Source organism: Oncorhynchus kisutch, unplaced genomic scaffold (genome assembly GCF_002021735.2).
Source record: "Oncorhynchus kisutch isolate 150728-3 unplaced genomic scaffold, Okis_V2 scaffold973, whole genome shotgun sequence".
Classification (NCBI taxonomy): Eukaryota; Metazoa; Chordata; class Actinopteri; order Salmoniformes; family Salmonidae; genus Oncorhynchus; species Oncorhynchus kisutch.
In genome coordinates this window covers 21,917-48,137 of record NW_022262918.1, presented here as the reverse complement: position 1 = coordinate 48,137, position 26,221 = coordinate 21,917, and the positions used below count along the sequence as shown (strand labels likewise).

The following is a 26,221-nucleotide window of genomic DNA, read 5'->3' as shown; positions in this document are numbered from 1 at the left end:
GGTGTCAGATCTAGAACACGTCCCTGGTGAATGACTCTGATAACTAGAGATAGTAGACATGAAACCATCAGTTTTTGGGGGGATTGGACGGAAGGATGGCCCCGTGAAACTATGTGGGACCAAAACCAGTGGTGTTACTAGCACAAACTGGGCCTGCTGTAGAGTAGGTCTATCCTTAGTCATTATTGCTGGTCTTATGTCCTCCTCTGGTGGACGTTGACAGAACTGCAGAACTGCAGAACTGGGGGACAAGATGCACCCCTGTCTGACATTATTACATGGTTTAAACTGTCTAGTATTAACATTAGATGTTGGACACAGTATCATTTTCAGCATGAATGAGAACTATGACCTTGTAGGATTCAACTCAATATTAGGTAGGTGTTCTTAATGTTTTCTACACTCAGTGTCACGTTATGTTTTACAATATGCATCAGTGATCAGACTTGGCAGTATTACTTATGGCTAGGATGCGGCGATTGAGCTCGTGCTGATTGGCGTGTGAGTTATCTGGTCCAAATGTTTTACTTGGGCTCGGGCCAATTCCGGTGAGAGTTATCTGACCCAAATGTACAGTGGGGCAAAAAAGTATTTAGTCAGCCACCAATTGTGCAAGTTCTCCAACTTAAAAAGATGAGAGAGGCCTGTAATTTTCATCATAGGTACACTAAATACTTTTTTGCCCCACTGTATATATTACTATCAAATGTATATATTACTATCTGGCCCAATATACATACCAAAATTCATTTTATGGACACAGTGTAGAATGTAGAAAACATTTCTTTTTTAAATGTACAATATGTAGAATCTATGAGAATAGAAAGGTTCAGAACTTTTGTGAAACATCACGTTACAGCTGAAAATCAAAACTGGATGATGTTCAGAGATAGATTGGGGTTGAGTGGAGCTGAAGGATGAGACCAATTATTAAATAAGATAACTATTGTAAAATACACTGGGTCCATAAAATGTATTTGTTATGTATACGCTGGAAGTACAAGCCTAAGCGTTGTTGTCCATTATTTTACTCCAATTAGGGGAGAGGTGGGAGGGTTAGGGGAATATATATATATATTTGTGCCCCCCACCTTCTAAAACCAAAGTTTCACCTCTGATGCAGGCCATGGAAGAACTGGAACATGTTCAGCTTCCAGGAACTGTGTACAGATCCTTGCGACATGGGGCCAAGCATTATCATGCTGAAACATGAGGTGATGGCGGCAGATGAATGGCACGTCAGGTCTCAGGATCTCATCACGGTATCTCTGTGCATTCAAATTGCCACAGATAAAATGCAAATGTGTTCGTTGTTCATAGCTTATGCCTGCCAATAACATAACCCCACCGCCACCATGCGGCACTCTGTTTACAACGTTGACATCAGCAAACCACTCGTCCACACGATGCCATGTCTGTCATCTGCCCGGTACAGTTGAAACCCGGGATTAATCCGTGAAGAGCACACTTCTCCAGCGTGCCAGTGGCCATCTGTGAGCATTTGCCCACAGATGAGCTTCCCTGAGACGGTCTCTGACGGTTTGTGCAGAAATTCTTTGGTTGTGCAATCCCACCGTTTCATCAGTTGTCCGGATGGATGGTGTCAGCTGATCCTGCAGGTGAAGAAGCCGGATGTAGAGGTCCTTGGTTGGCATGGTTACACGTGGTCTGTGGTTGTGAGGCCAGCTGGACGTACTGCTTTATTCTCTAAAACAATGTTGGAGGCGGCTTATGAGAAAATAACATTAAATTCTATCATAACAGCTCTGGTGGACATTCCTGCAGTCAGCATGCCAATTGCACACTCCCTCAAAACTTGAGACATCTGTCGCGTTGTGCCATGTGACAAAACTGTACATTTTAGATTGGCCTTCTATTGTCCCCAGCACAAGGTGCACCTATGTAATTATGTTGTTTAATCAGCTACATTGATATGCCACACCTGTCCTGTCCAAAAGAGAAATGCTCACTAACAGGGACGTAAACAAATTTTTGCACAACATTTGAGAGAAATAACTTTTTGGTGCATATAGATCATTTCTGGGATTTTTTATTTCAGCTCATAAAACATGGGATCAACAATTTACATCTTGCATTTATAGTTTGCTCGGTGTATGATGACAGAATAGTGGATATTATAATGTGATTACTGAATGCACAGTATCACTTCCTGAAGCTGCTTGCGTGCAACGTAACAAGGGTGTGAGCTTACGCAGGAGTCGTCATTGTAGACAACTAGTAACCTAGCAGGCATAAAATAATTGCCAGAGCGGCGTTTCTGTCTTGCTGGTCTTTATGTGACAAAATGAACTGGTGGGGAGGTTCTCTTCGGTCCTGTTGAACCAATCCAGTAAATGTGGAGTAGTTAAGATGGAGTGTTGCTTTGTTAATGTCCAAAAGAGGAAATCACATCACAGGATCTTTTTCCATTTCCCCTGAATGTTTCTGACCCCACAGAGGGTGTTGTACCAGAGATGATAGAGAAAGGAGATTCACTGAAAACACACTACTAAGATACAGCTACGACCCCATTGAAGTTGACATTTTACATGGTTATGGTCTGTGTGTGTGTGATCATAAAAGCTTATTTTTCAACTGAATAAGACCCATTTCTATGTACTGAACACAACCCCTATTACTGTACTCCATTTACTGTCATATTGTGATCAATATTAAAACATTTCCACCTCTCTTCTTCCATCTATTACTGTACTGTCATATTGTGATCAGTATTAAAACATTTCCACCTCTCTTCTTCCATCTATTACTGTACTGTCATATTGTGATCAGTATTAAAACATTTCCACCTCTCTTCTTCCATCTATTACTGTCCTGTCATATTCTGATCAGTATTAAAACATTTCCACCTCTCTTCTTCCATCTATTACTGTACTGTCATATTGTGATCAGTATTAAAACATTTACACCTCTCTTCTTCCATCTATTACTGTACTGTCATATTGTGATCAGTATTAAAACATTTCCACCTCTCTTCTTCCATCTATTACTGTAATGTCATATTGTGATCAGTATTAAAACATTTACACCTCTCTTCTTCCATCTATTACTGTCCTGTCATATTCTGATCAGTATTAAAACATTTCATCTGGTTGATTAACTTAATTAGTCACATGTACATTTCATTCAGTGGAATTTAGTTTATACAGAAACAAGATTGTTGTGTCAAGAATTTGACAAATTTACAGTCTACAGACAACAATATTTACAAACACCAAGAAGCCCAATAACAATAAGATCAATGATTTCTAAATGAAAACAGATTTTACAACACAGTGTGGTGTTTCATTATATGAATGACTCTGTCTGGCAACTTCAGTGGTATTTCATTATATGAATGACTCTGTCTGGCAACTTCAGTGGTGTTTCATTAAGCAACAAGGAGGTCCGAGGTGGTGTGCCATGTCTAAATTCTTCTGAAGCAATGGGGAGTGCCTAGATACAGCCTTTAGCCATGGTATATTGGCCATATTTCACAAACCCCATAGGTGCCAAATTGCTATTATAAACAGTTTGCCAACTAAATTAGAGCAGTAAAAATGTGTGTTTTGTCACACCCGTTGTATACAGTCTGATACTCCATGGCTGTCAGCCAATCAGCATCCAGGGCTCACACCACCCAGTTTACAATCATTCATATTTAGATTTAATAATCAACTGTTAACTCATGACTAGAGAGTTCATATCAATTGTTGCTCCAGTGTGTCTTACTGAACATGACCAGGATTAGATTGAAACATCATGTTGTGTTTGACACAGGGACCACCTGACACAGGGGAACTGCGGAGTCATCAAACCAAACATGAAACCCTGGATAGAGGGGCTCAGTGAATGTGGTGTGGAATGTGTACAGGTGGGTCAGTGTGTCAGAGGAGACTCTGTAGAAGGACAGAGTGCCGGCTGGCCAGTCCAGATACACTGCTACTCTGTGGGAGCTGGAGGGGGGGACGTCTATGGTAGTGGGATTATAATTGTGCCAGGCCGTGTAACTGTTGTCAGAGCAGTCCAGACTCCAGGACTTTAATCCAATAATACAGTCCTTACCCCCTACTCTTCTGCTGATTCCTTTATACGTCATTCCTATAACAGCCTCTTTCCCACTCCACTTTACCTCCCAGTAACAGCGCCCAGTCAGACCCTCTCTACACAACACCTGCTGCCAGTCCTCAAATCTCTCTGGGTGATCAGGATACGGCTGCTCCTCTGTCCTCCATGTCACCTTTCTGTTCTCCTTGGACAGAGAGAGGAGTTTGTTTACTGTGTTTGGGTCCAGCGTGAAGTCACAGGCATCTGATGGATGAAACCGGACACAATATTAGGAGTCATCATCATTCACATTAGAATGTTAACTCACTTTTCACTAATTCATTTAATGTAGATGTTTCTAGGTATCAAAATGAGAAGTTATGGTAATTTGAGACTTGTTGAATGATCATATGTTATACTGTAGGGCAACATAAAACACACTTATTCTGATTAATTACATACACACACACACATTTCTTATGTAACACGAATGCACCACACACAAACACAGACACACACATTGTCAAAGCAACTCTTTCTAAACTTTAGTGTCCCTGATTTCTGCTTCTGTAGAACTACAGCTGATATTTAACATGACCAAGTAAGTAATGATGGTGGTCTTTGACTTTGACTTAACTTGATTTAAGACTTATTCTTAGTCATATTCTTCACAGCATTCAACACTCACATTTTCTAAGCCCAGGTTTCATTGTGTTCTCTCCACCATGTTCCACACTGTAGCGGTAAGCAGAAGAACAGACGGTCATTGAGTGATACACGTGACCTCACATATTCACACAAATACCCGCACACACACACACAAACAAACACACACACACAAACAAACACACACACACACACAAACAAACACGCACACACAAACAAACACACACACAAACAAACACACACACACAAACAAACACACACACACAAACAAACACACACAAACAGCATATAACTTTGTTCAAGTGATGTTAAGAATGTTTGTTTTAAAGAGCCTAATAACTCAAACATGTCGGATATGAACATTGACATTGACCCTCTACATACTTGAGTTTCTCCAGTCTGCAGTGTGGATCCTCCAGTCCAGCAGAGAGCAGTCTGACTCCTGAGTCTCCTGGGTGATTATAGCTCAGGTCCAGTTCTCTCAGTTGTGACCGGTTTGACCTCAGAGCTGAGACCAGGGAAGAACAGCCTTCCTCTCTGACAGCCTGCAAAGATTAAAATCATTTTAAAATCACTCTGCTTTTCTTTGGTGTTGAAAATATAATTTTTCAACATTTTCAGATACATCAGTGTCCTGAAACCTGCCAAATACACTACCGTTCAAAAGTTTGGGGTCACTTAGAAATGTCCTTGTTTTTGTTAATGTTGTAAATGACTATTGTAGCTGGAAACCACAGTTTTTAGTTAATCCAAGTTTATATTTTTAAAAGGCAAATTGATCATGAAAAAACCCTTTTGCAATTATGCTAGTACAGCTGAAAACGGTTGTTCTGATTAAAGAAGCAATAAAACTGGCCTTCTTTAGACTAGATGAGTATCTGGAGCATCAGCATTTGTGGGTTTGATTACAGGCTCAAAATGTCCAGAAACAAAGTACTTTCTTCTGTATCTCGTCAGTCTATTTTGTTCTGAGAAAATGAAGGCTATTCCATGTGAGGAATTGCCAAGAAACTGAAGATCTCGTACAACACTGTATTGTTGTAAAGAACAGTGCAAACTGGCACTAACCAGAATAGATAGAGGAGTGGGAGGCCCCGGTGCACAACTGAGCAAGAGGACAAGTACATTAGAGAGTCTAGTTTGAGAAACAGACGCCTCACAAGTCCTCAACTGGCAGCTTCATTAAAAAGTCCCCTCCAAAACACTAGTCTCAACGTCAACAGTGAAGAGGCGACTCCAGGATGTCGGCCTTCTAGGCAGAAAGGGCCTCTGTACGCCTATGTAGATATTACATTAAAAATAAGCCGTTTCCAACTACAATAGTCATTTACAACATTAACAATGTCTACACTGTATTTCTGATCAATTTGATGTTATTTTAATGGACAACAAATTTGCTTTTCTTTCAAAAACAAGGACATTTCTAAGTGACCCCAAACTTTTGAATGGTAGAGTATATTCATAAAGGGATGTATCATTATTAGAAATGGCAAATGATCGAAGTACTGCTTGTCGATAGAAACATGTATAGTACAAATATTTGAGTAGACTGACCAGACTAGTTTAAAAAGCAGTACCAGTCAAAAGACAGACAGTGAGAAACATCCCATTCAGACAGAGCTTCACTCTCTCTATTGAGAGGACAGGAACTGAAACATCCCATTCAGACAGAGCTTCACTCTCCACTGAGAGGACAAGAACTGAAACATCCCATTCAGACAGAGCTTCACTCTCACTACAAACATCTCAGGCTTTTCTAGAGTTCCAGTTCCTCTCTATGAAGTAACAGTATATAGTAAAGCATCATATTCTGCTGTTTGTGTCTGGTCCTTTTAAATCCATCAGTTAAAGCACTATCCATATGATGCAGTATTGAACTGATGATGATGATGATGATGATGATGATGATGATGATGATGATCACAACAAGAGAGACAACATCAGTTTCCTTTCAGACAATGTCTTCTTATAATCCTTTTGACATGTAGTAATGGATGGTTCCTCCATTTCCAGATCTCCCATTGTGTATATAATGTTATAATAATCACTGATCAACTGATGTTTCTTAGAGTTCACCCCTCTGCCACGCATGAAGCAGAAGTGAGTGTATTTGGTGAGGAGGTTTTGTCATGGTGTATATGACTGTGATAGGAGAGTCATTTTGAGTCTGACAGTAATACACTGATGAGTCTGTCTCCTCCACATTGTTAATAATCAAACAGTAATCTGATTTAGACTGATGATTAGATGTGAATCTAGGAGAGGAGAAACCAGAGCCATATTCTACAGATCTCCAACCAGTGTGGTACCACATTAACACGTACTGAGGGACTCCTCCTGGAACCTGTTTATACCAACCAGTAATATTATCAACAGTCCCCAGGTTACAGTCCATAGTGGCCGTCTCTATTATCAACAGTCCCCAGGTTACAGTCCATAGTGGCCGTCTCTATTCTCAACAGTCTCCAGGTTACAGTACAGAGTGGCCGTCTCTATTCTCAACAGTCTCCAGGTTACAGTACAGAGTGGCCGTCTCTATTCTCAACAGTCCCCAGGTTACAGTCCATAGTGGCCATCTCTATCATCAACAGTCCCCAGGTTACAGTCCATAGTGTTTGTCTCTATTCTCAACAGTCCCCAGGTTACAGTCCAGAGTGGCCGTCTCTATTATCAACAGTCCCCAGGTTACAGTCCATAGTGGCCATCTCTATCATCAACAGTCTCCAGGTTACAGTCCATAGTGGCCTTCTCTATTATCAACAGTCCCCAGGTTACAGTCCATAGTGGCCATCTCTATCATCAACAGTCCCCAGGTTACAGTCCATAGTGTTTGTCTCTATTCTCAACAGTCCCCAGGTTACAGTCCAGAGTGGCCGTCTCTATTATCAACAGTCCCCAGGTTACAGTCCATAGTGGCCATCTCTATCATCAACAGTCCCCAGGTTACAGTCCATGGTGGCCATCTCTCCTTTCCTCACTGTCACAACAGGAGGCTTCTGTGTCACCACAGTCACACCACTGACACCTGGGAAATAAGATGACATTAAGTAAATAGAAACATACAGACTCATTATTAATAAACCAGGAAGTAAAACCTCCAGGAAGTCAGACTCCTTACATGTTACAGCAGTGATGAGAGTGCAGAGTGTCCCCAGCATGTTGTCAGTGTGTGGTGTGAACGGCCCTTACTGTCCAGCTGAGAGATGAGCAGGGTTGGAGTGTGAGGAGAGGAGAGGCTGCAGGACCCACCTATAAGGAGACAGACAGGGAGGATCGGGGGGAGGGTTCTCTACAGTTAACCTATCACCAAGCCATGGATGACCAGAGGGAGGGGCCTCTACAGTTAACCTATCACCAAGCCATGGATGACCAGAGGGAGGGGCCTCTACAGTTAACCTATCACCAAGCCAGGGATGACCAGAGGGAGGGGCCTCTACAATCAACCTACCACCAGCTACTCTCATTGTTGATTGTTATTATTATTTTTCACTGTAATTTTTCTGAATGATCAAAGTAACCAGAATATATGAGAGACTAGTATGATCATTGTTCTACATGAGATCCTGTCTTCTTCACTGACTCATATTCTACCTTCATCAAATCATATCTGTAGTTTAATATCCTATACTAGTTCTACACAGGACCAACATAATGACGAGGTATCTAATCTCCTACCTCCATCAAAACATGAATGGAGTTTATTATCCTACACTAGATCTACAAGGGACCAACATAATTATGAGGTACTTAGGATGTCTCCCTATTCCCCTTATAGTGCACTACTGTTGACCAGAACCCAATGGGCCTTTGTCAAAAGTAGTGCACTATAAAGGGAATATAGTGCCATTTGACAAACATTTTCAGTTTCAGTCCACTCCTCTGGTCACCTGCAAACCCCCCTAACTCCCCCCTCCCCCCACACAGATCTGAGAGGAGATAAAACAACCCTTTAATTTACATGAAGCTATAAATAAGGAGAGGAGGAGGGGAAGCAGGTGTGTCCTGGGGGAACAACACATCACTGCCTGTAACTCAGTGTCAGATCTAGAACACGTCCCTGGTGAATGACTCTGATAACTAGAGATAGTAGATATGAAACCACCAGCTGGTCTTTGGGTGGGACTGAAACCAGTGGTCTGTAGACAGCTGTTCCTGTTGAAATGTACATGTAGATCTTTCCTCAGTCATTATTGGTGGTCCTACGTCTGGTTTACTTTGGCAGAACTTCAGACTCTATTCTGATCACTGAGGCAGGATGGTGTGAATCCTAACTTCTAATTAAGGTGAATCTTTACTTAGTCATGCATTGATACCAATGATGCCAATGGGAGACTAAGTGAAAATGTGACTGAACTGCTAGTTAGGATTCTCCCCAATGTGAACAAGACCAGACTTAGAGTGAGGGCACCAATGAGGACAGATGTGAAGAACAAGATGAGGACACAGAGAGAGAAAATGGAACAGGACAAGGGTTCATGAGGACCAGAGGAAGGAGGGTCCCTAAACCTTAGTTAGACTGATATAGTCTCTCTACTACTACACCCATCCACTAGTACCAGAGGAAGGAGGGTCCCTAACCCTTAGTTAGACTGATATAGTCTCTCTACTACTACACCCATCCACTAGGACCAGAGGAAGGAGGGTCCCTAACCCTTAGTTAGACTGATATAGTCTCTCTACTACTACACCCATCCACTAGGACCAGAGGAAGGAGGGTCCCTAAACCTTAGTTAGACTGATATAGTCTCTCTACTACTACACCCATCCACTAAGACCAGAGGAAGGAGGGTCCCTAACCCTTAGTTAGACTGATATAGTCTCTCTACTACTACACCCATCCACTAGGACCAGAGGAAGGAGGGTCCCTAACCCTTAGTTAGACTGATATAGTCTCTCTACTACTACACCCATCCACTAGGACCAGAGGAAGGAGGGTCCCTAAACCTTAGTTAGACTGATATAGTCTCTCTACTACTACACCCATCCACTAGTACCAGAGGAAGGAGGGTCCCTAAACCTTAGTTAGACTGATATAGTCTCTCTACTACTACACCCATCCACTAGGACCAGAGGAAGGAGGGTCCCTAAACCTTAGTTAGACAGATATAGTCTCTCCACTACACCCATCCACTAGGACCAGAGGAAGGAGGGTCCCTAACCCTTAGTTAGACTGATATAGTCTCTCTACTACTACACCCATCCACTAGGACCAGAGGAAGGAGGGTCCCTAAACCTTAGTTAGACTGATATAGTCTCTCTACTACTACACCCATCCACTAAGACCAGAGGAAGGAGGGTCCCTAAACCTTAGTTAGACTGATATAGTCTCTCTACTACTACACCCATCCACTAAGACCAGAGGAAGGAGGGTCCCTAAACCTTAGTTAGACTGATATAGTCTCTCTACTACACCCATCCACTAGGACCAGAGGAAGGAGGGTCCCTAAACCTTAGTTAGACTGATATAGTCTCTCTACTACTACACCCATCCACTAAGACCAGAGGAAGGAGGGTCCCTAAAACTTAGTTAGACTGATATAGTCTCTCTACTACTACACCCATCCACTAGGACCAGAGGAAGGAGGGTCCCTAACCCTTAGTTAGACTGATATAGTCTCTCTACTACTACACCCATCCACTAGGACCAGAGGAAGGAGGGTCCCTAACCCTTAGTTAGACTGATATAGTCTCTCTACTACTACACCCATCCACTAAGACCAGAGGAAGGAGGGTCCCTAAACCTTAGTTAGACTGATATAGTCTCTCTACTACACCCATCCACTAGGACCAGAGGAAGGAGGGTCCCTAAACCTTAGTTAGACTGATATAGTCTCTCTACTACTACACCCATCCACTAGGACCAGAGGAAGGAGGGTCCCTAAACCTTAGTTAGACAGATATAGTCTCTCCACTACACCCATCCATTAGGACCAGAGGAAGGAGGGTCCCTAACCCTTAGTTAGACTGATATAGTCTCTCTACTACTACACCCATCCACTAAGACCAGAGGAAGGAGGGTCCCTAAACCTTAGTTAGACTGATATAGTCTCTCTACTACACCCATCCACTAGGACCAGAGGAAGGAGGGTCCCTAAACCTTAGTTAGACTGATATAGTCTCTCTACTACTACACCCATCCACTAAGACCAGAGGAAGGAGGGTCCCTAAACCTTAGTTAGACTGATATAGTCTCTCTACTACACCCATCCACTAGGACCAGAGGAAGGAGGGTCCCTAAACCTTAGTTAGACTGATATAGCCTCTCTACTACTACACCCATCCACTAGTACCAGAGGAAGGAGGGTCCCTAAACCTTAATTAGACTGATATAGTCTCTCTACTACACCCATCCACTAGGACCAGAGGAAGGAGGGTCCCTAAAACTTAGTTAGACTGATATAGTCTCTCTACTACTACACCCATCCACTAGGACCAGAGGAAGGAGGGTCCCTAAACCTTAGTTAGACTGATATAGTTTCTCTACTACTACACCCATCCACTAGTACCAGAGGAAGGAGGGTCCCTAAACCTTAGTTAGACTGATATAGTCTCTCTACTACTACACCCATCCACTAGGACCAGAGGAAGGAGGGTCCCTAACCCTTAGTTAGACTGATATAGTCTCTCTACTACTACACCCATCCACTAGGACCAGAGGAAGGAGGGTCCCTAACCCTTAGTTAGACTGATATAGTCTCTCTACTACTACACCCATCCACTAGGACCAGAGGAAGGAGGGTCCCTAAACCTTAGTTAGACAGATATAGTCTCTCCACTACACCCATCCACTAGGACCAGAGGAAGGAGGGTCCCTAACCCTTAGTTAGACTGATATAGTCTCTCTACTACTACACCCATCCACTAGGACCAGAGGAAGGAGGGTCCCTAAACCTTAGTTAGACTGATATAGTCTCTCTACTACTACACCCATCCACTAGGACCAGAGGAAGGAGGGTCCCTAAACCTTAGTCTGATTTAGTCTCAACGACATCACTACACTCCTCTCTGAACCAGACCAACACAGAACTGAGGAGAGATTTGTACTGACAACACAGATATTGTACACTAACTTTCAATAACGTTATCATTTGTGATTGATTTGAAACTGCGTGATGGATTTATTCTGGAAATGATTACAATGAAATACAACTATAATGGAATACAACAGTTTGAGCCACAAGGTGGAAGCGTATTATAACATTTTATCTCTTCTCTTTCCCCCTGCTGGCAAAGATGTACGGAGAGAAAAGAGTCATGAGTAAAATGTTAACGTACATTATATTAAGACGTAGGTTTATAACACTATTGAATATAAACTATGAATATTTTGAATTGATCATGCTGCTGTACTGTTGTTTAAATTCTTCATACAGTGAAAAGTACAAGCAAATATTGCCTAGGAAATAATCGAGTTTCCTTTTCAAATCAACTATTTTAAATAGATTATTAAATATATACTTTCAGAATGTTCTTATAATACAATCATATCACACTAATGAAGGTTCTTATAAAACAATCATATCACACTAATGAAGGTTCTTATAAAACAATCATATCACACTAATGAAAGGTTCTTAATAATGTGAAGTTTTAATATAAACTAAATTTGTGGTCCATCTCGGGATATTCATTAACATTACATTAAACCTGCCCTACATCCTGGATATCTAGATCAACTATTTCTGGATCTGGACTAAAGTCAGAGAGCAGGATGCTCTATTTGAGATCAGTTACATTCCCCCTCATTTAGAGCTGCTAACACTGATGCTCATCAACATGCTCTAATACAAACACTTGTTCTTTAGAATGTTCTTTATTGAATATCCACAATACAACAAGGCTCTAACTATTCCTTTATTAATCATCAAAACATGCAAAACAACCCATTTCAAATATAACAAGTCCACTTATCATGTAGCCTATGATATCAGTGTGATTAGCTATTTCTCTTTTATGGAACATAATGCATATATGCAGGTTAAACTTATCATTCATTAACAATAACTTGAAAATTGATGTAGAAAATGAAATGGACATTACAATGGATCTCAGGCTATTCAGTGCTGCATTCAGACTTCTTGATGCCTTTCTCAGCGAACTTGGATCCCGCGGTGACTTTACATGAGAACACTTTGTCCTGGTTCCATTCTGACGTGTCAACGGTCAGACAGCTGCTGAGTTGAAACGTCTTGTCGGCTTGCGGCACCAGGCCACTCGTAGCGATGCCGCCGGTGACCGGATTCCCTCCCGCTGTCCAGCTGACATCTGCGTAGCCCATGGCCATCTGACTGGCCAGACACGGTAGGGTGACTTTGCTGGACTTCAACTCATTGCTGGACGGAGGGAGGATGGTCAAGACAGGCGGAGGGAGGGTAGAGTCTGGACCAATGGAATGAGCAGAATAAATATTACACAAAATCATTTGATAAATTAGTAGAATGAAACGGGGTTGTGTGATAATACTGTAGAATAAAAAAATACAACGTTTTCTCAAAGGCTACAAACAATTAACATGTTGGGCTCATAAATGTAAAGGCACTAAAACCATGTAATTCCATCGTTACATGTTACTCACAAGTCTCTGTTTGTACCTGGTCTTAGTTTTAAACTTCCTAAGTAACTCTCCATATGTGACTTTTCAGAGGTGAAGCAGATTTCTGTACAAGTGGATAATGAGTTCAGATCTCTACGTTTAAACATAATCAGATGTGATTTCTGTACAAGTGGATAATGAGTTCAGATCTCTACGTTTAAACATAATCAGATGTGATTTCTGTACAAGTGGATAATGAGTTCAGATCTCTACGTTTAAACATAATCAGATGTGATTTCTGTACAAGTGGATAATGAGTTCAGATCTCTACGTTTAAACATAATCAGATGTGATTTCTGTACAAGTGGATAATGAGTTCAGATCTCTACGTTTAAACATAATCAGATGTGATTTCTGTACAAGTGGATAATGAGTTCAGATCTCTACGTTTAAACATAATCAGATGTGATTTCTGTACAAGTGGATAATGAGTTCAGATCTCTACGTTTAAACATAATCAGATGTGATTTCTGTACAAGTGGATAATGAGTTCAGATCTCTACGTTTAAACATAATCAGATGTGATTTCTGTACAAGTGGATAATGAGTTCAGATCTCTACGTTTAAACATAATCAGATGTGATTTCTGTACAAGTGGATAATGAGTTCAGATCTCTACGTTTAAACATAATCAGATGTGATTTCTGTACAAGTGGATAATGAGTTCAGATCTCTACGTTTAAACATAATCAGATGTGATTTCTGTACAAGTGGATAATGAGTTCAGATCTCTACGTTTAAACATAATCAGATGTGATTTCTGTACAAGTGGATAATGAGTTCAGATCTCTACGTTTAAACATAATCAGATGTGATTTCTGTACAAGTGGATAATGAGTTCAGATCTCTACGTTTAAACATAATCAGATGTGATTTCTGTACAAGTGCATAATGAGTTCAGATCTCTACGTTTAAACATAATCAGATGTGATTTCTGTACAAGTGGATAATGAGTTCAGATCTCTACGTTTAAACATAGTCAGATGTGATTTCTGTACAAGTGGATAATGAGTTCAGATCTCTACGTTTAAACATAATCAGATGTGATTTCTGTACAAGTGGATAATGAGTTCAGATCTCTACGTTTAAACATAATCAGATGTGATTTCTGTACAAGTGGATAATGAGTTCAGATCTCTACGTTTAAACATAATCAGATGTGATTTCTGTACAAGTGGATAATGAGTTCAGTTCTCTATGTTTAAACATAGTCAGATGTGATTTCTGTACAAGTGGATAATGAGTTCAGATCTCTACGTTTAAACATAATCAGATGTGATTTCTGTACAAGTGGATAATGAGTTCAGATCTCTACGTTTAAACATAATCAGATGTGATTTCTGTACAAGTGGATAATGAGTTCAGATCTCTACGTTTAAACATAATCAGATGTGATTTCTGTACAAGTGGATAATGAGTTCAGATCTCTACGTTTAAACATAATCAGATGTGATTTCTGTACAAGTGGATAATGAGTTCAGATCTCTACGTTTAAACATAATCAGATGTGATTTCTGTACAAGTGGATAATGAGTTCAGATCTCTACGTTTAAACATAATCAGATGTGATTTCTGTACAAGTGGATAATGAGTTCAGATCTCTACGTTTAAACATAATCAGATGTGATTTCTGTACAAGTGCATAATGAGTTCAGATCTCTACGTTTAAACATAATCAGATGTGATTTCTGTACAAGTGCATAATGAGTTCAGATCTCTACGTTTAAACATAATCAGATGTGATTTCTGTACAAGTGGATAATGAGTTCAGATCTCTACGTTTAAACATAGTCAGATGTGATTTCTGTACAAGTGGATAATGAGTTCAGATCTCTACGTTTAAACATAATCAGATGTGATTTCTGTACAAGTGGATAATGAGTTCAGATCTCTACGTTTAAACATAATCAGATGTGATTTCTGTACAAGTGGATAATGAGTTCAGATCTCTACGTTTAAACATAGTCAGATGTGATTTCTGTACAAGTGGATAATGAGTTCAGATCTCTACATTTAAACATAATCAGATGTGATTTCTGTACAAGTGGATAATGAGTTCAGATCTCTACGTTTAAACATAATCAGATGTGATTTCTGTACAAGTGGATAATGAGTTCAGATCTCTACGTTTAAACATAATCAGATGTGATTTCTGTACAAGTGGATAATGAGTTCAGATCTCTACGTTTAAACATAATCAGATGTGATTTCTGTACAAGTGGATAATGAGTTCAGATCTCTACGTTTAAACATAATCAGATGTGATTTCTGTACAAGTGGATAATGAGTTCAGATCTCTACGTTTAAACATAATCAGATGTGATTTCTGTACAAGTGGATAATGAGTTCAGATCTCTACGTTTAAACATAATCAGATGCGATTTCTGTACAAGTGGATAATGAGTTCAGATCTCTACGTTTAAACATAATCAGATGTGATTTCTGTACAAGTGGATAATGAGTTCAGATCTCTATGTTTAAACATAATCAGATGTGATTTCTGTACAAGTGGATAATGAGTTCAGATCTCTATGTTTAAACATAATCAGATGTGATTTCTGTACAAGTGGATAATGAGTTCAGATCTCTATGTTTAAACATAGTCAGATGTGATTTCTGTACAAGTGGATAATGAGTTCAGATCTCTATGTTTAAACATAATCAGATGTGATTTCTGTACAAGTGGATAATGAGTTCAGATCTCTATGTTTAAACATAATCAGATGTGATTTCTGTACAAGTGGATAATGAGTTCAGATCTCTACGTTTAAACATAGTCAGATGTGATTTCTGTACAAGTGGATAATGAGTTCAGATCTCTATGTTTAAACATAATCAGATGTGATTTCTGTACAAGTGGATAATGAGTTCAGATCTCTACGTTTAAACATAATCAGATGTGCTGAATGAGGGATACAATCAAACATATATCCTACTACTAGTCACCCAGGAAACAGAGTTACCAACTGTAATGTAGTAGCCTGCAATGTAATGAATCATGTAGCAACATTGTGTAACTACCATATACATGGTTTTATCATTATTTAATATAACGTGGGACCAATACCGTAAAGGTTGATACAACTTTATGTAGCATTCACATTCAGATCTACCTCTGAGTAAATAGATGATTATTGTATGATACATTATAAATGAGTATTGTTGTCAAGTGACAGCAGTAACCTACATGGTCAAATAGTCAACAACTACAGATATACTGTAGGCTATGAAGATGTCACATGGTGTTCATGACTCTTGATAATCAGTCCACAAAGTAGGTTAATTACACTAAATAAATATGAAAGAAGAATATAATGTTCAATATGTAACTCTATTAACTATTACGTTTTACAAAAAGCCTTGAAAACAAAAATATAAGGTTAAATAAAGGGAACTCACCAGTAACAATGAGCTTGGTTCCTTGTCCGAATACCACAGTGATTCAGTTTGTATACACAGCCGTACAATAACCTCCCCACTCTCTACTGAGAGGATAGGAACTGAACCATCCCATTCAGACAGAGCATCACTCTCTCTACTGAGAGGACAGGAACTGAACCATCCCATTCAGACAGAGCTTCACTCTCTCTACTGAGAGGACAGGAACTGAACCAACCCATTCAGACAGAGCTTCACTCTCTCTACTGAGAGGACAGGAACTGAACCATCCCATTCAGACAGAGCTTCACTCTCTCTACTGAGAGGACAGGAACTGAACCATCCCATTCAGACAGAGCTTCACTCTCTCTACTGAGAGGACAGGAACTGAAACATCCCATTCAGACAGAGCTTCACTCTCTCTACTGAGAGGACAGGAACTGAAACATCCCATCCAGACAGAGCTTCACTCTCTCTACTGAGAGGACAGGAACTGAAACATCCCATTCAGACAGAGCTTCACTCTCTCTACTGAGAGGACAGGAACTGAAACATCCCATCCAGACAGAGCTTCACTCTCTCTACTGAGAGGACAGGAACTGAAACATCCCATTCAGACAGAGCTTCACTCTCTCTACTGAGAGGACAGGAACTGAAACATCCCATTCAGACAGAGCTTCACTCTCTCTACTGAGAGGACAGGAACTGAAACATCCCATCCAGACAGAGCTTCACTCTCTCTACTGAGAGGACAGGAACTGAACCATCCCATTCAAACAGAGCTTCACTCTCTCTACTGAGAGGACAGGAACTGAACCATCCCATTCAGACAGAGCTTCACTCTCTACTGAGAGGACAGGAACTGAACCATCCCATTCAGACAGAGCTTCACTCTCTCTACTGAGAGGACAGGAACTGAACCATCCCATCCAGACAGAGCTTCACTCTCTCTACTGAGAGGACAGGAACTGAACCATCCCATTCAGACAGAGCTTCACTCTCTCTACTGAGAGGACAGGAACTGAAACATCCCATTCAGACAGAGCTTCACTCTCTCTACTGAGAGGACAGGAACTGAAACATCCCATTCAGACAGAGCTTCACTCTCTCTACTGAGAGGACAGGAACTGAAACATCCCATCCAGACAGAGCTTCACTCTCTCTACTGAGAGGACAGGAACTGAAACATCCCATCCAGACAGAGCTTCACTCTCTCTACTGAGAGGACAGGAACTGAACCATTCCATTCAAACAGAGCTTCACTCTCTCTACTGAGAGGACAGGAACTGAACCATCCCATTCAGACAGAGCTTCACTCTACTGAGAGGACAGGAACTGAACCATCCCATTCAGACAGAGCTTCACTCTACTGAGAGGACAGGAACTGAAACATCCTATTCAGACAGAGCTTCACTCTCTCTACTGAGAGGACAGGAACTGAACCATCCCATTCAGACAGAGCTTCACTCTCTCTACTGAGAGGACAGGAACTGAACCATCCCATTCAGACAGAGCTTCACTCTCTCTACTGAGAGGACAGGAACTGAACCATCCCATCCAGACAGAGCTTCACTCTCTCTACTGAGAGGACAGGAACTGAAACATCCCATTCAGACAGAGCTTCACTCTCTCTACTGAGAGGACAGGAACTGAACCATCCCATTCAGACAGAGCTTCACTCTCTCTACTGAGAGGACAGGAACTGAAACATCCCATTCAGACAGAGTTTCACTCTCTCTACTGAGAGGACAGGAACTGAAACATCCCATTCAGACAGAGCTTCACTCTCTCTACTGAGAGGACAGGAACTGAAACATCCCATCCAGACAGAGCTTCACTCTCTCTACTGAGAGGACAGGAACTGAAACATCCCATTCAGACAGAGCTTCACTCTCTCTACTGAGAGGACAGGAACTGAAACATCCCATTCAGACAGAGCTTCACTCTCTCTACTGAGAGGACAGAAACTGAAACATCCCATTCAGACAGAGCTTCACTCTCTCTACTGAGAGGATAGGAACTGAACCATCCCATTCAGACAGAGCTTCACTCTCTCTACTGAGAGGACAGGAACTGAACCATCCCATCCAGACAGAGCTTCACTCTTTCTACTGAGAGGACAGGAACTGAACCATCCCATTCAGACAGAGCTTCACTCTCTCTACTGAGAGGACAGGAACTGAACCATCCCATCCAGACAGAGCTTCACTCTCTCTACTGAGAGGACAGGAACTGAACCATCCCATTCAGACAGAGCTTCACTCTCTCTACTGAGAGGACAGGAACTGAAACATCCCATTCAGACAGAGCTTCACTCTCTCTACTGAGAGGACAGGAACTGAAACATCCCATTCAGACAGAGCTTCACTCTCTCTACTGAGAGGACAGGAACTGAAACATCCCATCCAGACAGAGCTTCACTCTCTCTACTGAGAGGACAGGAACTGAAACATCCCATTCAGACAGAGCTTCACTCTCTCTACTGAGAGGACAGGAACTGAAACATCCCATCCAGACAGAGCTTCACTCTCTCTACTGAGAGGACAGGAACTGAAACATCCCATTCAGACAGAGCTTCACTCTATCTACTGAGAGGACAGGAACTGAAACATCCCATTCAGACAGAGCTTCACTCTCACTACAAACATCTCAGGCTTTTCTAGAGTTCCAGTTCCTCTCTATGAAGTAACAGTATATAGTAAAGCATCATATTCTGCTGTTTGTGTCTGGTCCTTTTAAATCCATCAGTTAAAGCACTATCCATATGATGCAGTATTGACCTGATGATGATGATGATGATGATTACGTCAAGAATGGCTAAATCTCATTTTACAATCGTCTAATAATCTTGTTGACATGGTTCTTCCATTTCCAGATCTCCCATTGTGTCATGTATTTATTGTTATAATAATGACTGATCAACTACTGTTTCTTAGAGTTCACCCCTCTACCATAAAGCAGAAGTGAGTGTATTTGGGGAGGTCATTGTTATACACACTCGTCAACATAGTAGTCTTTTGTTTTACAGTAATACACTGCTGAGTCTTCCTCCTCCACATGATTAATCATCAAACTATAATCAGATATAGACTTTTGATTAGATGTGAATTTGTCACGCCCTGGCCTTAGTATGTTGTGTTTTCTTTATTATTTTGGTCAGGCCAGGGTGTGACATGGGTTATTTATGTGTCTTGTCTAGGGGTTTATTAGATTTATGGGGTTGTGTTTAGTAGAGTTGTCTAGGAAAGTCTATGGTTGCCTAGAGTGGTTCTCAATCAGAGGCAGGTGTTTATCGTTGTCTCTGATTGGGAACCATATTTAGGCAGCCATATTCTTTGGTTATTTCGTGGGTGATGTTTCCTGTCTTTGTGTTTGTTGCACCAGGTTTTTCACGTTTCTTGTTTTGTAAATTGTTCGTATTTTTTCATCTTTCATTAAAGCTGTATAAAGATAACCACGCTGCATTTTGGTCCTCCTCTCTTTCACCAGAAGAAAACCGTAACAGAATCACCCACCACAACAGGTGGAGGCACTTAGGAGAGCAGAGGCAGCCGGAGAGAGGAGCCGGCGATACGAGGGAACACGGTTGGCAAGGAAGCCCGAGAGTCAGCCCCAAAAATTTCTTGGGGGAAGGCACACAGGGAGTATGGTGAAGCCAGGTAGGAGACCTGCGCCAACTTCCTGTGCTTACCGGGGGGCTAGAGAGACCGGGCAGGCACCGTGTTATGCTGTGCACAGTGCTGCGCACAGTGTCTCCAGTGCGGGTTGCATAGCCCGGTGCGGTACATACCAGCTCCTTGTATCGGCCGGGCTAGAGTGGGCATCGAGCCAAGTGTCATGAAGCCGGCTCTACGCATCTGGTCTCCAGTGCGTCTCCTTGGGTCGGCTTACATGGCACCAGCCTTGCGCACGGTGTCCCCGGTTCGCCTGCATAGCCCAGTGCGGGCTATTCCACCTCGCCGCACTGGCAGGGCGACCGGGAGCATTCAACCTGGTAAGGTTGGGCAGGCTCGGTGTTCAAGAGCTCCAGTGCGCCTGCACGGTCCGGTCTATCCAGTACCACCTCCACGCACCAGCCCTCCGGTGGCAGCTCCCCGCACCAGGCTTCCTGTGCGTGTCCTCGGCCCAGTACCACCAGTGCCAGCACCACGCACCAGGCCTACAGTGCGCCTCGCCTGTCCATCGCTGCCGGAGTCTCCCGCCTGTCCAGCGCTGCCAGAGTCTCCCGTCTGTCATGAGCCGCCAGAATCTCCCGTCTGTCATGAGCCACTAGAGTCTCATGTCTGTCATGAGCCGCCAGTCAGCATGGAGCAGCCAGAGCCGCCAGTCAGCATGGAGCAGCCAGAGCCGCCAGTCAGCATAGAGCAGCCAGAGCCGCCAGTCAGCATGGAGCAGCCAGAGCCACCAGTCAGGCAGGATACGCCAGAGCCGCCAGTCAGCCAGGATCCGCCATTCAGCCAGCATCCGCCATTCAGCCAGGATCCGCCAGTCAGCCAGGATCTGCCAGAGCCCTCCTCTCTTTCACCAGAAGAAAACCGTAACAGAATTTAGGAGAGGAGAAACCAGAGCCATATTTTACAGAGGTCCAATTATAGTAGTACCACTGTAAAACATACTGAGGAACTCCTCCTGGAACCTCCAGGAAGTCAGACACCTTACATGTTAGAGCAGTGATGAGAGTGCAGAGTGTCCCCAGCATGTTGTCAGTGTGTGGTGTGAACGGCCCTTACTGTCCAGCTGAGAGATGAGCAGGGTTGGAGTGTGATGAGAGGAGAGGCTGCAGGACCCACCTATAAGGAGACAGACAGGGAGGACCAGAGGGAGGGGCCTCTACATCTCAGCCTATCAGCTTCTGAGAAGATGGACTCCTGATTAATGTAAATGACTGTAACTATTAAACTTGAAAATAAATATATTAGATTGGACTAACAAAAACCATATGGGATCATTTTGGTTACACTGAAATATCAGTTTTAGTTTCATGTGAGTTGTGTTAGAATCAGCATGTCATAATATAGATAATAACATTATAATAATGTAATCTGGACCTGATGGTGGGGTTCTGAACTAACAGTACATCACTAAATGACTGTTGATGTAATATGTCTCTACTGTAAACCAGGGGACTGACTATCATGGAGGTTATCTGATACATGGAGTCTTCTGTTTGGACTGAACCTTCTGGAATATCACTTTATCATTCATGCTTTGTGACAACTAGGTGTAATTGTTAATGACAACATTCTACTAAATGTGTGAAGGGTTTTGTGTAAAACACAAGCATGGAATGTTCTCCTACTGCAGACACACTGGTTCAGGATGACTTGACATTCAGTTAGTGTTTATATTCAGAACATCTGAAAGCAGAAGTGAGTGAATTTGGTGAGGAGGTTTTTGTTATGGTGTATATCACTGTGATGCGTGCTCACTAACAGAGCTGTCCCAAGTCTGACAGTAATACACTGCTGAGTCTGTCTCCTCCACAGTGTTAATAATCAAACGATAATCTGATTTAGACTGATGATTAGATGTGAATTTAGGAGAGGAGAAACCAGAGCCATAGGTAGGAGCACTATTAGGGTGGTAGAAAAATAAAACAAACTGAGGGACTCCTCCTGGAACCTGTTTATACCAACGAGCAGCACTATTCTGAACAGTCCCCAGGTTACAGTCCAGAGAGGCCGTGTCTCCTTTCCTCACCGTCACAACAGGAGGCTTCTGTGTCACCACAGTCACACCACAGACACCTGGGAAATAAGAAGATGACATTAAGTAAATAGAAACATACAGACTCATTATTAATAAACCAGGAACTAAAACCTCCAGGAAGTCAGACTCCTTACATGTTACAGCAGTGATGAGAGTGCAGAGTGTCCCCAGCATGTTGTCAGTGTGAGGTGTGAACGGCCCTTACTGTCCAGCTGAGAGATGAGCAGGGTTGGAGTGTGAGGAGAGGAGAGGCTGCAGGACCACCTATAAGGAGACAGACAGGGAGGACCAGAGGGAGGGGCCTTTATATCTCAGCCTATCAGCAAGCCACGTAGGACAAGAGGGAGGGGCCTCCACAATCACTAGCTATTCTCATAGTTGATTGCCATGTCCAGGGGTTAACAGACTTCCACAATTCTAATAATACTATTATAATTATTGATCTTTACTGTAACCACACAGACCTACAAGTCACTGTAAATGTGTCCCAACTATTTAACTAAAGGGCCTGTATGATAAACTAATTCAAATCTATTTGTTCTGCTTTTGACTCTGCACCATTCTCTACCCCTACCCTCATCACAGCTCCCTTATATAATCCATGATGTTTATATTAATCACTACATATACTCTACCCTCCATTATATAATCCATGATGTTGATATGAATCACTACATATCCTCTACCCTCCATTATATAATCCATGACGTTGATATTAATCACTACATATCCTCTACCCTCCATTATATAATCCATGATGTTTATACCCTCCATTATATAATCCATGATGTTGATATGAATCACTACATATCCTCTACCCTCCATTATATAATCCATGATGTTGATATGAATCACTACATATCCTCTACCTGTCACGACTTCCGCCGAAGTCGGTTCCTCTCCTTGTTCGGGCGGCGTTCTGCGGTCGAAGTCCCCGACCTTCTAGCCATCGCTGATCCTCTTTTCATTTTCCTTTGGTTTTGTCTTGTCTTGTATCACACCTGGTTCCAATCTCATTCATTACATGTTGTGCGTTTAACCCTCTGTTTCCCCTCATTGTCCTTGTCTGTGATTGTTTGTTTGTAAGCTATGTGCTAGATATGTTCTGGCGGGTTTTGTACCCACTTGTATTATTTTGTATATTTTGTTTTTCAGAGTTTTTGAGAACTTATTAAACTGCTCCGTTTTATACCAAGTTCGATCTCCTGCCCCTGCTGTCCCTGCCACCAGCACTCACACTTACAGAATCACCAACTGCATGTGGAGTCAGCAGGAGCAGGTACAGGGGTGGAGGAACGCGTCCGGGGGCACGCAGCAATGCTTCACCATCTTGGCATTGCCATAGACAGGGGGGAGGGGGAGGGTGTGATTTGGGGTGGGCATTCTATGTTGTATATTTCTTTGTTTTTGGCCGACTATGGTTCCCAATCAGAGGCAGCTGTCTATCGTTGTCTCTGATTGGGAATCATACTTAGGCAGCCCTTATTCCCACTTTCAGGTGTGGGATCTTGTTTTGGTATAGTTGCCTTGTGCACTGCAATAATGCACGTCCGTTATATTCTTTGTTGTAAGTTTCACTATTAAAGAATGTGGAACTCTACGCACGCTGCGCCTTGGTCCGATCCTTTCAACGAACCTAACAGTAACTCTGTTTGAACTTGGGGGGCCCCTTGGTTGGGGAGCGAGGACAGGTGGCTGATGGTGCCCAGGTTATTCATGGTTCTGTTGGTCTGTGTGGGGACACTGGGTCTGTAGACTGTCTGTCTGTGGTGGTTTCTGGTTTGGTTACACTGATGGAATGAAGACGAGATGTCAGGTATCTTGTATAGTTTGAATAAATATCTATGGCGCTTAATATAATTAATTTGGTTGAGATGGGGCATCTCAAGAGATCTAATCTGAAAAATGTCAAATAAATAACTAAATATAATCCCTCTCATAGCCCTTTAAACTGTTCTAAACTAGGCACTCTTATCTCCACTGAATCATATATTAGTGCCACAGACATATAACCCCCCCCACACAGTTCTGAGAGGAGATAAAATAACATCTTAATTTACATGAAGCTATAAATAAGGAGAGGAGGGGAAGCAGGTGTCCTGGGGGAGAAAGGGAACAACGCATCACTGCCTGTAACTCAGTGTCAGAGCGAGAACACGTCCCTGGTGAATGACTCTGATAACTAGAGCTAGTAGACATGAAACTATCCGTTTTTTCTGTGGTGGGACAGAAGGATGGCCACGCGAGACTAGGTGGGACTGAAATCAGTGGTCTGACTTGCGCCACTGTGCTTGCTTTAATGCAGGTATATCTTGTGCCATTATTGTTGGTCCTATGTCCTCCTCTGGTGGACGTTGACAGAACTGCATCCTCTATTCTGATCACTGATGCAGAATGTGAAACACCGTAGCATGACGCCGCGCTACACTGAGTGTAGCTACACTGAGTGTATTCTCAATCTGCTCAGCTTTCCACCACAAAACACCACAAAATGGCCAAGAAGAGTAGAACCAGCTCATCTGCTTTTACAATATGATTTAACTATTAGATGTTTAATTTTTCTTTTGAAAAAACTATTTAAAAAGGAATAGTTTAATTAAATATGAATTAAAAGGTAGACTCAGTAAAATGATGTTGCCAAAGAGCAGCAACCGAGATATTGTGATGAGCGAGATGCAACACTTCACTCACACAGTATCTGCGCATGTGCACGGGTACACTTCACACTGTGTACAGCGTGGTAGCCAGGGCATCAAAAGAGCGGAGAGGTTGAGATTTGCTCTTCATCGCTCTTAGATGTTGTGAGAATTGACCCACTAAGCTGTTTACTTTCAGTATCTACATCATATCGCCGAGACCTTTAAAACGAGAGTTCAGCTCACGTCACAGAGTTTACCTTAAAATGGGGGACAGTAAATGAATCACTAATCACATAAATAATCAAGGGAAAGGGGGAAACCTAGTCAGTTGTACAACTGAATGCGTCTCGTCAGAAATGACTTTGTCAAAGCAACAAAATAACTAAGGATTTACAATTGTCGTGTCTCTGACTTACCATTCAAAGTTAAGACTGTTATATTATCAAATCGACTCTCTAGGCTTAATGATTATGAGATTAACTAACCATCTGGAGGCAAAGGAAACACACACCTATTTAGGCGAGGTGCTGGCTAGTGGAGTGGAACACTTAAAACAATGAAGGAAAGCCACACACTCTAGGAGCTCAGATGCAAAAACGTTTATGTCCAACGTTTGGACAGACAAGCTGTCATCATCAGAGTATAAGGACAAACACTGCAAGGTGACTCATTTATATAGTGTCAAAGGTCACACACAGGTGTCTGTAATCATGGCCGGATGTGGCCTGATATCATTGGTTAATTCTCATATATTAAAATAGCATTCATGGATAGCGTACGATCATAGATACAATCTGGCTACATAAGCATACAAACATTTACAACAGCCAAATCACAATAATCACAAGATCAAAGTCTACGTTGAGACCGAATCCGGGAGCAAGGGTCTTTAAATTAAAGGTCCAGGCAGCCTCTCGTTTTAACAATAAATTGTCGAGGTCACCCCCTCTCCTAGGGAGGGTGACATGTCCGATGCCGATATAACGTAGAGATGAAATCGAGTTGTTTGCTTCCAAAAAGTGGGCTGTAACTGGGTACGTTTTTGCACCTAATGGTGCTACGATGCTCCGAGATTCGTACTTTTAATTTGCACTTTGTTTTACCCACATCATTTTTACCACAAGGACAAGTTATAAGATAAATAACTGCCTTAGTGGAGCACGTGATAACACCTTTAATTGGGATCTGTTTC

At 42.1% G+C, this 26,221-nt stretch overlaps 2 protein-coding genes across 2 annotated transcripts; both read right to left on the bottom strand.

The window, feature by feature from the left end:
• Positions 1-2,034: 2,034 nt before the first annotated feature.
• Positions 2,035-8,174, bottom strand: LOC116363963 (stonustoxin subunit beta-like). The gene is made up of 5 exons (XM_031817277.1): positions 8,169-8,174; positions 7,900-7,959; positions 5,095-5,255; positions 4,733-4,779; positions 2,035-4,308 (listed from the first exon to the last, which is right to left on the bottom strand). The coding sequence occupies exons 1-5, from the start codon at positions 8,172-8,174 to the stop codon at positions 3,758-3,760; spliced, it is 825 nt and encodes a 274-aa protein (XP_031673137.1). The 3' UTR covers positions 2,035-3,757.
• A 4,330-nt stretch (positions 8,175-12,504) lies between these two features.
• On the bottom strand, positions 12,505-22,658 carry LOC116363962 (immunoglobulin lambda-1 light chain-like). Its single transcript, XM_031817276.1, has 4 exons — positions 22,525-22,658; positions 22,101-22,428; positions 16,703-16,734; positions 12,505-13,089 (listed from the first exon to the last, which is right to left on the bottom strand). Exons 1-4 carry the CDS (start codon positions 22,562-22,564, stop codon positions 12,764-12,766), a joined length of 726 nt encoding a protein of 241 aa, XP_031673136.1. The 5' UTR covers positions 22,565-22,658; the 3' UTR covers positions 12,505-12,763.
• Between the last annotated feature and the right edge of the window lie 3,563 nt (positions 22,659-26,221).